Source organism: Esox lucius, chromosome 15 (genome assembly GCF_011004845.1).
Source record: "Esox lucius isolate fEsoLuc1 chromosome 15, fEsoLuc1.pri, whole genome shotgun sequence".
Lineage (NCBI taxonomy): Eukaryota > Metazoa > Chordata > Actinopteri > Esociformes > Esocidae > Esox > Esox lucius.
In genome coordinates, this window is record NC_047583.1 from 1,261,771 (window position 1) to 1,278,678 (window position 16,908).

General features: G+C 44.7%; 1 protein-coding gene across 1 annotated transcript; it reads left to right on the top strand.

Moving 5' to 3' along the window:
* The first annotated feature begins 962 nt into the window (after positions 1 to 962).
* Positions 963 to 6,790, top strand: cmpk2 (cytidine monophosphate (UMP-CMP) kinase 2, mitochondrial). Its single transcript, XM_013137650.4, has 5 exons — positions 963 to 1,658; positions 1,855 to 1,969; positions 2,204 to 2,405; positions 2,643 to 2,876; positions 5,373 to 6,790. Exons 1-5 carry the CDS (start codon positions 1,065 to 1,067, stop codon positions 5,491 to 5,493), a joined length of 1,266 nt encoding a protein of 421 aa, XP_012993104.1. The 5' UTR covers positions 963 to 1,064; the 3' UTR covers positions 5,494 to 6,790.
* The last annotated feature ends 10,118 nt before the right edge of the window (positions 6,791 to 16,908 follow it).

A 16,908-nucleotide genomic window follows, 5' to 3' on the forward strand; every position in this document is an offset into this window, starting at 1 on the left:
ATAGTTAAGATTTTTACATTTTTTAGTTCAAGTTTACTGTACATAAAAATATAGAAGAAAATAATTTCCCAATATGCATTGCCCTTTAAATGAACTCTGGAGTTACCACCCATGACTGTATTTGTTAATGACAGAGACATGATTATTGAACACACGTATGATCTCTAAGTTCACTTTATTGACTGTTATAAAATAGTGAACTGAGAATATCCAACATATCCCGTAAATCCTTATTTTGAATTGCAACCCATCTAGCTCATGTACTACTCACTTCAAATGTCCGCAAAATACACTGTGCTGAATGCCCTGGTTAAAGAATCTTCCCCAGATTTCCAAATATGAAATAACTGTATCCACTGATATCTCCAGAAAACCTGGGAACTTAACCCGAATTTCGCAAAGCCACCCACAAGGAACTCCCTTACAATAGAAGGCAAAATTCCTATTTAAATCGAGTAAATGTTTGGGCAGGAATATTTTTTATTTAATTGTTACAATAATTTCTGTAGTGGGTGCAAAATATATGTTTGACTAAATGATTGGATTACTTTAGACAAATGTATATGTTTGATGTTTGTGTAGCTAAAAGTAATCAATCATTAAGTGTCCATGCAAAAAAGGATAATAAAACAATTCCAAGATATCAACCTGAAGCAGAGCATGCTGGGAACACTTTCATTTTAAACTTGAGTAAAAAATTGCAACATTGTAGTAAAAATGTAGTAAAAGTCAGTATAACAAACATTTTTAGTAATTGGGAACATTTCTCTAACTTTGAGTTACCCTTAGAAACATTTGAGTAAGAAATACATTCGGGTTTACAGTACTGTAATAATATGAATAGGCATAATAATACTATGACTCTAATAGCAACAGTTTAATTCAAATCATCGTTTGTGTTTGCATGACCGCATAGAACAAGACGTGACTGCCGTAGGTGCAACATTTGTGCCGACACACACTGTACCACTTTCGCTTTCCATACCGCGGTGGCTCACGTTTGTCCATAGCGTCATAAGTTTCGTTTTGCCCCCAAGTTTCTATGTATTGTGCTCGGGGTTTGAATGAAAATGACAAGACGCATGATGTCGCGGTTGGGCCAGTGGTCGTCTTATGCGTTTGCTGTGGAGTTTGATACGAAATCTGACCCAATCTACTTCTCTCTAAACGCTAAGAAAAGCAAAGAGGTGCAGCAAGTGTTCAAAAATGTCGACGCTAATGAAAGATGCTACTCGCTCCATGTTTACAGCGACGACAACTTTCAAAGAGCTAGGTTTTTTGGAGGGCTGAAAAACAAACTCCTAAAGGAATTACCTTCAGAATGTAAAGTTGCGGAAATGTCCGCATTTCAGCCTAATGTGAGAGATTCTGTTATGAGAGGATATTTTCTAAAAGACACAACGAAGTCATCTGTGACTGAACGACTATTGGGCGAGCTGCTTCGCAATGATCCAGTCTACGTATGCTCCTATTTGTGCGGAGAAGACAGTGGGTGGACGCAACATCTCTGGTCCCATACGGAGGACGGCAGGGTGGAGGCGTCTGAGACGTATTATGTAGAACCAGCTGAAAAGCCGGAGCATCATCCGTCAACTCTAAATATAATCAACTCTGATGTGTTCTACAGTTTTGACGATGCCTACAAAGTTCTGAAACAGGTTGGGACAGCCTCACTTTCCTGATTTAAATCATGTTAAATGTGTTCTTGCAATTAATTTAATTACGTAAAACGTGAGAGGTGTCCACTATGTGGTGTCAGAGAAAATTAAAGAACCAGCAATGTCACACTCTAGTGGTTGACAGAGGCATAACATCCAAATGCTGTGCTGTAGCTCTGTTGCTTCTCATTTGCAGTGTAGGGATATCATCCCAGAATCCAAGGATGTGCTTGATCTTGTTGACCAGAGGCTTGAGTCCAAGGAGGAAACAGCCTTTCCCGTTATTGTCATAGAGGGATTAGATGCTACTGGTAAGACTAAACTCTATCTCAATGTTGTTTTTGTCATTCTATTCACTTCTGGTTAAGCTGTTGGAACATGGGTTTTCACTGGTCAGTTTACATCTGGAAAAACACCTATGAGTCTCCTATTATTATTGTGACAACAGGATGCTGTCACAATAATCAGGACATGCAAACATGCCTAATGCTCTATCGGTCTGTCCCACTGCTGTGGCTATTTCCCTCTTCTTAACACATCCTCAGGTAAAACCACTCTGACTGAGTCCCTGAAGGAAGCCCTGGGGGCAACTCTTTTGAGGTCCCCTCCCCAGTGTCTGTCCCCGTGGAGGGCCCGCTTCGATGCTGAGCCCCCTGTCATCCGCCGGGCCTTCTATGCCCTTGGGAACTACCTGACAGCTGGACAGATAAGCCACGAGGCCAGACGAGCACCTGTCATCGTAGACAGGTGAGAAGAGCATCCGTTCGTTCTGGAACAGCTGTGGTGTATCGGGACCATGTCAGTGCAGCCGTGTTAATGGTTCATTAACATTCATTCAGTTCAAAGCTCATAAAAAAGCCATACATTTGCTTACATTTTGTCTCTAGAATAAACAGAATATATCCGGAATGGCACTGAAACTATTCTGATGTCTGAGGTGTTAGACATACTGACTCTGCCATCTGTCCTGATACCCTCACACAGGTATTGGCACAGCACAGCAGCCTATGCCATAGCCACGGCGGTGGGGGGTAAGGTGAGGAACCTGCCCCAGGCTGGTAGCAAGGTGTATGTATGGCCAGGGGACCTACTGATGCCCAGCCTGGTACTCCTGCTTCAACTCAACCCACAGGAGAGAGTCAGGAGGCTACAGGTCCGAGGCCAGGACAAGACCACGGAGGAGGAGGAGTTGGAGGCCAACAGCCTCTTCAGACAAAAGTACGATTTCTCATGATGGGCCTGTGGTCTAGTGGTCACATCCTCCAGATTTCTCATGATGGGCCTGTGGTCTAGTGGTCACATCCTCCAGATTTCTCATGATGGGCCTGTGGTCTAGTGGTCACATCCTCCAGATTTCTCATGATGGGCCTGTGGTCTAGTGGTCACATCCTCCAGATTTCTCATGATGGGCCTGTGGTCTAGTGGTCACATCCTCCAGATGTCTCATGATGGGCCTGTGGTCTAGTGGTCACATCCTCTAGATGTCTCATGATGGGCCTGTGGTCTAGTGGTCACATCCTCCAGATGTCTCATGATGGGCCTGTGGTCTAGTGGTCACATCCTCCAGATGTCTCATGATGGGCCTGTGGTCTAGTGGTCACATCCTCCAGATTTCTCATGATGGGCCTGTGGTCTAGTGGTCACATCCTCCAGATGTCTCATGATGGGCCTGTGGTCTAGTGGTCACATCCTCTAGATGTCTCATGATGGGCCTGTGGTCTAGTGGTCACATCCTCTAGATGTCTCATGATGGGCCTGTGGTCTAGTGGTCACATCCTCTAGATGTCTCATGATGGGCCTGTGGTCTAGTGGTCACATTCTCCAGATGTCTCATGATGGGCCTGTGGTCTAATGGTCACATCCTCTAGATGTCTCATGATGGGCCTGTGGTGTAGTGGTCACATCCTCCAGATGTCTCATGATGGGCCTGTGGTCTAGTGGTCACATCCTCCAGATGTCTCATGATGGGCCTGTGGTCTAGTGGTCACATCCTCTAGATGTCTCATGATGGGCCTGTGGTCTAGTGGTCACATCCTCTAGATGTCTCATGATGGGCCTGTGGTCTAGTGGTCACATCCTCCAGATGTCTCATGATGGGCCTGTGGTCTAGTGGTCACATCCTCTAGATGTCTCATGATGGGCCTGTGGTCTAGTGGTCACATCCTCTAGATGTCTCATGATGGGCCTGTGGTCTAGTGGTCACATCCTCCAGATGTCTCGTGTTGGGCCTGTGGTCTAGTGGTCACATCCTCTAGATGTCTCATGATGGGCCTGTGGTCTAATGGTCACATCCTCTAGATGTCTCATGATGGGCCTGTGGTCTAGTGGTCACATCCTCCAGATGTCTCGTGTTGGGCCTGTGGTGTAGTGTTTAGGCCAGGGCTTAATCCCTGCGTCCCACCTCATGCCCAACTCCATCTCCTCCTTTTATTCTGTTTTGTATTCATACATCAGAATACCCAAAATAACAACAAAATGTACTTTAGTTTTACCACTCTCTTACATCATAAAACAAGTAAATTCACATAGATAGATACAGTGAAAAGATAGTGTAGATAAAAGGGAAGAGACAGAAGATCAATCAATCAAATGTATTTTATAAAGCCCTTTTTACATCAGTCAACTCGAGCCATTGGATTTGGGCAAAAGGGAATGTAAGAAATAAACAACTCAAACAGTGAGTCACGTTTTTGGGGTCCAACATCAGAGGAACCGTATACTTTTAATTCAACACAATCATTTCTCAAACACAAGACACTATATTGAGTAGTAGGATTTCGTCTGTATGTGGATTGATGGACGGACAAACAGACAAACATTACTTCATTAGAGTTAATTGAAAGGGCCCATTCTGCTTGTCCATATTGACTGGACTGCCCTGCTACTCCACAGTAAGTTTAGGAAAACAGAGACTTTCCATTGGTTAACATGCCTGACATGCTGGTCAGAAGACCAGAACTAAGTGCACATACTCACTGTACTGTACCGTACTGAGCAAGGTCGTCAGGTCCCCATGGTCTAAGTCTGACCCGTCAAACTATTAGCAATCAATTACCCTGCTGAGGGGAACCAGCTGATGAGGAAAGAACCAGTGATTGGTTGTCAAGCTGGCGTGCTCCATTAAGCTGGTCTAAACTGCCTGCAAGTACTTTGACTGGTCGATGGCAGCTTTCATTCATTATCCCCACTGACATCATGGTCAGTGTCCCAACTTGCACCCTAAACCTGGCAGGAGTCACTTCTGTTTACCAGGTCCCTGGGGTAGTAGACCAGATAGGGTGCCCCTCTCCACATGCGTTCCCCAGATGTTCATCCAGAAGTCGTTATCCTCGACGGTAGATCAGCCTTGACAGTTTGGACTTAATCCGTCACCTGTCCAAACCTCTGAAATAAGGCTGTCTGTATTGCTATGGTTTTTTCAGACCCTTTAACCGTTGCTGAATTTCCACTTCAGCCACAGTAACATGTGTTCTGGTACTTATCCCGCGTTGTTCCGTTTATTGTAGTATAATGATTTATGGACCAGGCAAAAGCAATTTGCAGTCTACAGTTGACACGCAACTATATAAAACCTTTGTTATCATACCATTACTCATTTGTCATGGCGATCAGGAAAAAAACAATTAAAGTGGTCTTCCGTCTTTGTAGTACAGCTGACCCAGTTTCTACATGGGGTTTTATTTGCGGGACATAATTACTTCACCTCATCCACAGGGTGGAGGAGACATTCCAGCGGATCCAGGGCCCAGCCTGCATCACGGTGGATGCCAGTCCTTCTGCTGACCAAGTGCTCCGACAAGTGCTGCTTTTAATTAGGGACAAATGCCACTTATAAACAGCTCCTCTTCACCTCTCCCAGTCTTGCTGCAGTTCGACTGCTGCACCAGGGTTGTCCACTAGGTGGCAGTGGAGTGCCATTGATTTGATACGTTCAGAGCTTGTTAGAAGACTGGAGTCTTATTTGGCAAAGGGCCAGAGCTAACACAAACAAACAGAAACACACACGCATGCACTCAATAGCACACAGTGTCTCTCTTTCATACACAACACTAACACTCCCACACATGCACACAGACCCACACACACACATACACAGAGCCAAGACCCCGCCCAGGGCATGGTACAACATGCCAGTTTCTGTCCGTCTGCCATCAGCAAGATGAGGGAGAAACATTCTCATGAATACTATTGTGATCTGTCAGTAGGGATACATAGGGACGGGTAGTCACAATGACAAGCATTTTTATTAGACCCGAAATTCCGGAAATTAAAGGGAAGGTTTGTTTATTCATCAATCACTTCTATTTCATTTAAACAGCCAGCTCTGAATTTCCACTTTAAAGTGGAAAGCTGGACCCCAGAGTTAGAACACACAAAGAGCCATATGATTAATTTCACATTACAGTAACACTCTACTGCTCATTTGTTTAAGTACTGTTGCAGATTAAAGGAAACATGTTGAATATACCAGAAGTCAGGCTTTGGGCTGTTTTTGATTGATTGTATGCATATTATACAATACATTTCCTGTACAGTGCTTTGTCAGGGATTTATTATATCTAATTTTCTGGATAAGTCTCATGGGATGCAAAGGAAAAAGTTCAAAATGTACTGGGTTGGGGCGGTGTGGGCAAAACTGTGGAAGGTTGTTTGCTTTCGGGAGGGTTGTGTGTTTCTTTTATTGGGCAAACAGGTGGTTAGTGTCTCTTACTATACCACAAGTCAATATAGTCTACCAGTCAAATGTATATCCTGATCTCTTACAATACCACAAGTCAATATAGTCTACCAGTCAAATGTCTGTCCTGATCTCTTACTATACCACAAGTCAATATAGTCTACCAGTCAAATGTCTGTCCTGATCTCTTACTATACCACAAGTCAATATAGTCTACCAGTCAAATGTCTGTCCTGATCTCTTACTATACCACAAGTCAATATAGTCTACCAGTCAAATGTCTGTCCTGATCTCTTACTATACCACAAGTCAATATAGTCTACCAGTCAAATGTCTGTCCTGATCTCTTACTATACCACAAGTCAATATAGTCTACCAGTCAAATGTCTGTCCTGATCTCTTACTATACCACAAGTCAATATAGTCTACCAGTCAAATGTATATCCTGCCTTTAATCCATTGTGAGATTTATCTTGTTTAGGGACAATTAAATTATCCCTTTAGGTGAAAACTAAAGAGAAAATTACATTTGAATAATGGTGCAATAAGATCTGTTATTTGCATGTTTCGTTTTATTAATTTCGTTTGAATCATTTGTGGTTCCATACTTGACAGGTTTTTTGGTCCAGAAAGGCAAAGAAGCAGGCTGTGTTTTAACTTTTGATATTGATGTGTAGTCTGGCCATGAAATCCAATGCTCCCAGCTGGCCTTGTCATTCTGGAAAACGTACTGTGTATTTTGTCTCCTATATGATCTGATCTGTTATTCTTTGATCTCGTATCTAACACTTCAATTATGCCCAAACATGTATAATTTAAAGGAACCACTTCTATGATTTCCACCATAAAAAGCAGAACATATTGATGATATTATAATGGGTATTGGGCAGTGATGTAGTGGTAAAAAAGGTGGATGAATCTATATCTTTAATTTTGATACGACAAATCCTTCCTCAATATAATGAAAAATGTATTATGTTTTTAAACAGCGTCAATTAATTGCATTTGATGCAAGTCCGCTAAAAATGAAGACCTAGTGTAGATAAGTAATCAGGTTATTAATCTAAAAAAATTATCTGGACTGAACAGACATTCGCATATTCTTACAAATGAATATGGAAAAGCACAAGGCCTCTGTGCTTTTGGGGCGTGGTTATGTCGCTTCCTACCAATTAAAATATTTTACCCACAGGCTCTCCAGTCCCGTGAGAATGTCTAGCAAAGCTAACTGGCTTAGCTAGCTATGGAAGTGCCAAATTCATTGTCTCATCAAAAATTCTTCTCCACTTTATTTTGAAGGAAACAATATTTGTCTACGTTAACAAAAAACACTTTTGAATAATATGCAGTCCCCCGTCTTTTCTCCATATTTTGTTGTGTTACAGACTTATTTCACAACTGATTAGCCCTCAATCTATCCTTTAATGTTAATGTGAAAACTCATGAATAGATATTTCAGCATATTATTTGCAAATCAATAACAAAAACATCTTGTGCAGAAATATTTAAACACTCAGTTCTTTGTTGTAGTCGAGTCGCATGCCTTTTACTCCAGGCTTCCATCCAGCCTGGTTGATGGAGAGCTGCAGAGAAGATTATCCTTCTGACAGGTTCTCCCATTTCTGCAGTGAAACTGTTAGAGTGGCCACTGGGTTTCCATGTTGTTTTATTAATTCTACGATGGTAGTTTCATCTTGCTGTGTTCCTATGTTAGGTTCTCTACACATGGCTGGCTGAAGTGAGCCTAATGAAAGATCCAGACGGAGACAAGCAGCACAGCATCCCTGTTTCCGTCCACAATGGGCCTCCCTGTCTGCCAGCTGATGAACTGAACAGAATGCAGGGGCAACAGTGGGCTGGAGGGGGAAAGCCACACAGTCACACTCGTTTTTCTTCATGCTCGTTCGTCTAGACATTACCAGGCACCTCCAGTTGTCCGTGAACAACATGCTTAGGTACTCTGACACACTTGACACAGGTAGTGGTGAAATGTGAAGCTTTGTGAGTTTTGTGTTGGAAGAACGTCTTGCCTCTCTGACAGAACTCATGTACTGTTGTTTCACAGTGAAGTGCATATAAACCAGTTCACATGCGGACCGCGGTCAGTAGTTCACATACAGACAGCGGTCCGTAGTTCACATGCAGACAGCGGTCAGTAGTTCACATGCAGACAGCGGTCCGTAGTTCACATGCGGACATCGGTCCGTAGTTCACATGCAGACAGCAGTCCGTAGTTCACATGCAGACAGCGGTCAGTAGTTCACATGCAGACAGCGGTCAGTAGTTCACATGCAGACAGCGGTCAGTAGTTCACATGCAGACAGCGGTCAGTAGTTCACATGCGGACCGCGGCCCGTAGTTCCCATGCAGACAGCGGTCAGTAGTTCACATTTAGACAGCGGTCAGTAGTTCACATGCAGACAGCGGTCAGTAGTTCACATGCAGACAGCGGCCTGTAGTTCACATGCAAACCGTGGTCTGTGCTCGTGAAAACAAAAAACATTCACATTCACACACGTGAGAAAGTGTACACACTCACACACACACACTCACACACACACATTTACAAACGAATACACACAAACACAAGACACGTTTTCCATCTTCTACATCCTTCTCTCTATCTTCTACATTCCAACCCTGTCTACACACCAGCAAAACTGAAACACAGTTACTATATACAGTAAGTCCTTTCTAGAGCAGAGTGAGGCTGTGTTTGGCTGGTGATGGGACGATGAATTAGGGGTTTTAGCCATTATGAGCTTGGCAATGCTACAGGCTGGAGAGTGACCCTACTCTCTTACAGTGATGCATCAGCAGAGAAGCAACGGCTGTGGACCTTATTGATTAATGAAGCTCTCTCTGTCTCTGTCATTCCCCTCTCATACAGAACACCAGCCACAAGGCTGCCCCCCCCCCCCCAATTACTCTAATGCCGTGTTTTCATCGTCCAGAGAGGCGCTATCATTCAAATATTAACATCAGTTATAATTCCTGTCATACATCCTGGGAATTATAGGCTAATGTTTTTATTGTTCGAGTGAGGTGTCATAGAGTCTAAAACAATTATAGTGTGACATACCAGCATTTAATGCCAGTAAGGCAAATGTATGGGAATGTTTCTGGACTTAAAGTGTCTGGAACTTTCAGTAAAACATTGTAGATGGAGTAACGTGGTAGCTTCATCTCTGTAGTCCACTAATGTTGCGTGGTGGCCCCAGTGACAGTATTTTATATGAAGTAATACTTTTATAACTTGAAGACCTGAACCTTAACTCAAGGGACATTTTTACATTTGCCAAATGGGCAAAACCAATTTCCATACTCTCCTCTGCATGTTAACATACTGGTTCCATAAATGAACCAACAGCGCTGAGAAAAAGCCCTGGGCTGTAAAACCCTGGGCTATAAAACACTGGGCTGTAAAACACTGGACAGTAAAACACTGGGCTATAAAACACTGGACAGTAAAACACTGGGCTATAAAACACTGGACAGTAAAACACTGGGCTGTAAAACACAGGGCTGTAAAACCCTGGGCTATAAAACCCTGGGCTGTGAAACACTGGGCTATAAAACACTGGGCTGTAAAACCCTGGGCTATAAAACACTGGGCTGTGAAACACTGGGCTATAAAACACTGGACAGTAAAACACTGGGCTATAAAACCCTGGGCTGTAAAACACTGGGCGGGAAAACACAGGGCTGTAAAACACAGGGCTGTAAAACCCTGGGCTATAAAACCCTGGGCTGTGAAACACTGGGCTATAAAACACTGGGCTGTAAAACCCTGGGCTATAAAACCCTGGGCTGTGAAACACTGGGCTATAAAACACTGGGCTGTGAAACACTGGGCTATAAAACCCTGGGCTGTAAAACACTGGGCGGGAAAACACAGGGCTGTATAACCTCCCCCTGCACTGGGGCCCTTACCTCCCCCTGCACCGTGGCCCTTACCTCCCCCTGCACCGGGGCCCTTACCTCCCCCTGCATCGTGGCCCTTACCTCCCCCTGCACCGGGGCCCTTACCTCCCCCTGCACCGGGGCCATTACCTCCCCCTGCACCGGGGCCCTTACCTCCCCCTGCACCGGGGCCCTTACCTCCCCCTGCACCGGGCCCTTACCTCCCCCTGCACCGGGGCCCTTACCTCCCCTTGCACCGGGGCCCTTACCTCCCCCTGCACCGGGGCCCTTACCTCCCCCTGCACCGGGGCCCTTACCTCCCCCTGCACCGGGCCCTTACCTCCCCCTGCACCGGGGCCCTTACCTCCCCTTGCACCGGGGCCCTTACCTCCCCCTGCACCGGGGCCCTTACCTCCCCTGCACCGGGGCCCTTACCTCCCCCTGCACCGTGGCCCTTACCTCCCCCTGCACCCTGGCCCTTACCTCCCCCTGCACCGGGGCCCTTACCTCCCCCTGCACCGGGGCCCTTACCTCCCCCTGCACCGGGGCCATTACCTCCCCCTGCACCGGGGCCCTTACCTCCCCCTGCACCGGGCCCTTACCTCCCCCTGCACCGGGGCCCTTACCTCCCCCTGCACCGGGGCCCTTACCTCCTCCTGCACCGGGGCCCTTACCTCCTCCTGCACCGGGCCCTTACCTCCCCCTGCACCGGGGCCCTTACCTCCCCCTGCACCGGGGCCCTTACCTCCCCCTGCACCGTGGCCCTTCTCACTACACTACTCCCTTAAATATTTCATCTGCGTAACAGAGCAACAGCCAAAGAAAAACCTCCATGAAATAATGAAAGATCCAGGCGGGAGACGGCAGCACAGCAGTAATAGATCAAATGAAAGCTGTCCTTCTGAACATTAATAATGAGTGTGTTGTGGGGGGGGGGGGGGGCAGGCCGTGGCATAGAAGGAGGAGGGCATGGGGATAGTAAGTAAGATGGGAGATGGGGGGTTCTGTTGCCTTGGCACAGAGCCCTCCACCGGGCTTGGTTTGGCTGCCAGATGAAGCGGCATGGTGACTCTGTTGTGTGGTGTCAGGGGCTCTGTCTGGCTGGGAAGGGGGAGGAGGGGGTAGACCATGGGCCCCGTCACAGCCCCTCAGTGGCAGTATAACCCTCCAGCTGGCAGGTAGGCCCTTCCCTCTCGCTTCTCTCCCCCTTCCTCCCCCGATCTGCCCTCTGAACACAGTGGGAGTGGAGCAGGCGTCACCACAGCAACACTCCTCATCAGGATGAAGGGTTAGTGGGGGAGAGCTACGCCAAACCCTTCAATCCGGAGAGAGATGGGTTTGTTGGATCAGGGGACAGGGAGTATGCAGGAGAAAGAAAGATAGACATTTGGGTTTTGTAATATTGCAAATTAAACAAAATCTTTGTGATAATAATAAAATAGATGAAATCCTCCAGTTCTCCTGGATTTGAAGGGTGCCTTCCAACTGCGGTTTTCAGATCTCTGCAGGTTTTCAATTGGATTTAGATCTGAACTCTCTGCCGGCCACTTTAGAACAGTCCAGGGTTTTGTCCTAAGCCATTCCTGGGTGCCTTTTGAAGTGTGTTTTTAGGGTCGTTGTCCTGCTGGAAGACTCGTGATCCTTTGACCAAGACCCAACTTTATAACATGGGGTTTGACGCAGCGGTCCAAAATGCCTTTGTATTCTACTGATTTTATGATGTAATTCATAAGGTGTTATTTACTGATCCTCTTCTATGTTTGACTGTGGGAAGGTGTTAAATAACATAGCCGGCTCTTCGCGTAAGCAGAGCCGCTAAGAAGAGCAAATGTCTCTTACTGACTGACTGACTGACTGACCCCTTGTTAAATAGCGTAGTGGTTAGAGAAGCGGACTTGTGAACTGTAGGACCAGAGTTTGCCTATTACTGGCTAATAAGCTGTTAAAACGGCCGGTGGCAAAAGTAAATACAGTTCATAGATGCTATGGCGGAGGTAAACTTAATAAGAAACTTTAGTCCGTTAAAAACAATCCTCAATGGAGTCCAGCGACTGCTGAAACGTGTAATGCCGTGGCGTAGTGATTAAAGACAGTGCCACTCCTGTGGAAGACCTAAGTTCGAATCTATTGAGAGCAACGACATTTATAAATTATTTCTATGTTCTTTACGGAACCTCCTCCATGTTTGACTGAGGGGAAGGTGTTCTTTACTGAACCTCCTCCATGTTTGACTGTGGGGGAGGTGTTGTTTACTGAACCTCCTCCAATGTTTGAGAGTGGGGAGGTGTTTTTTACTGAACCTCCTCCATGTTTGACTGTGGGGGAGGTGTTGTTTACTGAACCTCCTCCAATGTTTGAGAGTGGGGAGGTGTTTTTTACTGAACCTCCTCCATGTTTGACTGTGGGGGAGGTGTTGTTTACTGAACCTCCTCCAATGTTTGAGAGTGGGGAGGTGTTGTTTACTGAACCTCCTCCAATGTTTGAGAGTGGGGAGGTGTTCTTTACTGAACCTCCTCCATGTTTGACTGTGGGAAGGAGTTCTTTACTGAACCTCCTCCATGTTTGACTGTGGGAAGGAGTTCTTTACTGAACCTCCTCCAATGTTTGACTGTGGGGAAGGTGTTCTTAATTGGACCTCCTCCATGTTTGACTGTGGGGGAGGTGTTGTTTACTGAACCTCCTCCAATGTTTGAGAGTGGGGAGGTGTTCTTTACTGAACCTCCTCCAATGTTTGACTGTAGGAAAGGTGTTTTTTACTTTGATGACTTCATTTTGTTATCTATAAACCTGAGATGGTGTGCTTCACCAAACATGACAGTGTTTTATTCAGTCTAACACAGAATTCAGACATACACAGAATTGTCTGTGCACGCACACGTTTGTGTTGAACTGTCAGTAAGTGGCTATCACATTGATGTAAATAAGGTAGCCATCGTCTGAGCGACAACCCAAGGTAAGAAGCTAGCTAGCTGTCACAACTCGATAGCTACATTTGATTAGTGTCATGCAGGCAACATTAAAGAATCGGCCGCAACAAAAATAACTTCAAAATAAATGTCTGTGGCGAAACGTTATATACATTTGGCCGCAACAATAAGACTTCCATTAATCTTATTGTGCCTTCAAAATATAAACGAAAAATTTTTTTTTCAATAATACTTTACAATAATACTTTACATAATACTTTACGTAAGGTAAAGAATATTATAAGGTGGAGTATATTGAGAAATGGTTAGAGATTTAGTAAGTAAATGTAGAGCACATTACAAACGTAATGTGAGTCCTATTTGGATGTTATTATTGTTAATCTGCTTGTGCCCATTACCTTTGGCGAGGGATTATGTTATAAATCCAACCACATTATTTTGTTCCTTGCCACTGTAATGTACCTCGCCAGCTCCACCTCCCATAATGAAATGTAATTTAAGTTTATTGAATGCACTGTATTTTACTAATGCACTGTATTTTACTAGTACTTTTTCTGAAAGTACTTACTAAAATAAACTTCAGAATTTATTTTATTCAATTTTTTGTTTGTTTGTGTATAATACGGAATGACAGAAAAAGAAAATGGAAGAAATTACATTTTGAAAAGGATTAAATGGAATTGGCCAAAGGAAAAATCTGAATTTAAAGGGCCCTACATTGCTCTGTGCACTACTTTCTCAAGAAGAGAGTTGGTGCATTGGATTAAAAGCTATTTCATTTCTGGATCCTTCTATTCTGGGGGCATGTGGTCCTGGCTGATGGAATAAAACTTCACCGGTTGGTTTCCGTTGCGACTGTTGGAGGGCCTCGACCAGGCATTGTTAAATATTTAAACACGCTGAGAGATCTCATTAAAAGCTGCCCACATTAGGTCCCAAACACACATTGCCTCCCACTCTCTTGGACCCACATACACCCCACATACATACACATAAACATTTACACACACACACAAACACACACTCAAACCCCTTATAACATTTACACACACACACACACACACACACTAAAATCCTGTTATGAGCCAGTGGAGTGTGGCCCAAAAACAAAACATTGTCTACTGTCATCTCTGGTTGGTGATAAATCCTAATTTCTTGTCAGGGCAGTGTTCAATTGTTCCTCATCTTATCTGCCAGACGATTGAGCTTCAGCGCAGCTCTGACAATAGACAAGCAAAAAAAAACACTGATCCAAAACATGGCAGGCAGACTAGACTAATATTTCCATAACACAGACAGAAAAACAAGACGGAGAACAAACTTTGTCTCTCTGGAGTCTGCTCGGTCTTCTCTCGTACTCTACAAAATCTGGGCAATTAATTTGGCGTATAGTAGTGGCTTCCTGTTGTTAGTCTGGGCTGCCCTCCGAAATAAATAATGTTCCTTGTAGCCCCCCCCCCACACCCCCGTATTGAGGCTCCCAGAGGGATAAATCAAAGAACAAAGCTGACGATTTCTTTCCTCTGCAGCTGTGTGTGTGTGTGTGTGTTTGTGTATGTTTGTCATTTTATACTTGTAGTTGGTTTATTTTTGTTCCAGTGCCATTAATGCGCAGGCAGGTCTCCAAGTTAATCAGTGTCAACCTTCACTAGAAACTAGAGGAGCTCACTACCCCACCCTCCATCCGCTCTTCCTGCCTCTCTCTCTGTCTGTCTGTGAGACAAGCCGGGCTGTTTGGAGTTTCATACTCCCTGTCACACGGCTGACGGCAAGGTCGAAACCAACCAAGCCCTCAGATAGCGAAAATATTGAAACATCCACTGCTATGCTTAAATAAAAGTAAAGCATCTTGATCCCTGAAACTTGTGAGAGTCAGAAGAGACACTCCCCTTTGATGAATGTTGCTGAAGGAAGACGTTGCCCCGTGCCATCTGATTGGCTGGCAGCCAGACAGATCCAGAGAGAAGAAATTAATAGGCAGAGGGTGAAAAATAACTCTAAGAAATACTGTAATATATAAAGGATTTCATCTTACTTTAAGAAGGCCAAACGGTAAAACGTATAGTTTTTAAAACTGTTACTACGTTATTACTCTGTATCTTTCCCATGCTAAAAGCCAGCTTGCTGCTGGCTGAACTACATTTAAACATTTCATGAGTACCATTACTTGTTCCAAATGACTTGAGATTGTGTGTATAAATCACATTTGCATCTCACTCTCACTACCTTGTCACTGACTGTGTAAACCATGTGTGTGAGAGAGAAGAGCAACACAGAGAAAGAAAGAAAAATTGTGGGAAGAGAGAAGAGCAGGAAACCCCAGGGTTGTGGAGTTAAAATATATACACTGCTAGATCCTAGTTGGTTATCCCGGCTAAGCTGCATGTACCCCCTACACACATTTAAGTTGTTCACTCTGTGGTTCTCCTGCCCACTGAAAACGACTATCTACCTCCTTCACAGTCTTATCACGACTTCTCTGAAAATATTGAGTTTATATCTGTTCATCTCAATAATCAACAGCCTTATTTACCCGCCAGGCTTCACTTCTGGGTCCTTGGTAACGCGAGGCCTTCCACCAGCTTCCCTCCACTAATCTTCTCTGCCCGCGAGACGTCGTGTTTTGAGAAACAACAGTCAGGCAGCGAAGGGGTCTTTGAAGGGAATCTAGACAGGTGTTTTCCCCGACACGGACTCTGCCTGAGCATTGTTGGGAGTGCTGTCAGTCTCAGAAAAGTCTTTATTTAAACTACTTTTTCCCCAGGTTAAAACCTCACCCTATGTTAATAAACCTGTGATATTGACATGTCGTTACGCAGTGTGCTCTGTGGACACAGTATCTCTTCAGACGACAGCCGACATTTCAGTAACGACACCCCAGAAAGAGCCAGTGAAAAACAACCCTGTCCTTCCTTCCAAACACTCTGTGGTGCAGAGTTCGTCCGTCTCTCCTGACCACTGCGCTGCACGGAGATCCTGCTGCCTGAGTCGGAGACGGTCTAATCAATATGGATTCCGGCGGGAGATCAGGTACTCGAGGCGGGCTGTTTCCTCGGCAGCCGACTGGCTCCTCAGGTAATAATGCCAGCCAGGCGGGCAGGACTCGTCTGCTGTCGGGGACATCCCCTGCCAAGCCTACTGATTAATCCCTGTGTGTGTAATTCAGCATGATGTTGATATTACAGGGGCTGTGTTACCATCTCCATCTGGGATGGTTCGATGTTGTGTTAGAGAGGATGGGCCGGAGTTTACAGCATATGTTGCGGTCAAATATGGTTGAATTTGGGATGAGAGATTTTTTGGTAACTGAATGTTGTGGAGGTAAACCCGGGTAATGTAGTAAAAGGTTCACCCTTCCCCCTGGCTGTGGGGCTGAAATAAATATGCAAATGGCAGATCCATCCTTTCAAATGACTTGTTGTTCTGAAATGTTTTCCATGTATTTGCGGAGTAGTAATTCAAACGTTTATACGCTGTGTTACTGGGAGTGTAGACACAGTATGAAAACACATTTCAGATAAACTCTAAGATAGGTATACATTTTTATTCAAAACCTCAACGACAAAGGAACATACAGTCTGTCTCTTGTTTCATTTTGTTCTCTATGATTTATCTTCATGTTAGAAGCCCTGACACAATGTCAATGTTATCTGAATGAAGTATATCATCTAGAACATTCCCTGTTCATTGCATCCTATTGAGATTACTGTAATCATCTGATAATGACACACAATCATTCTCC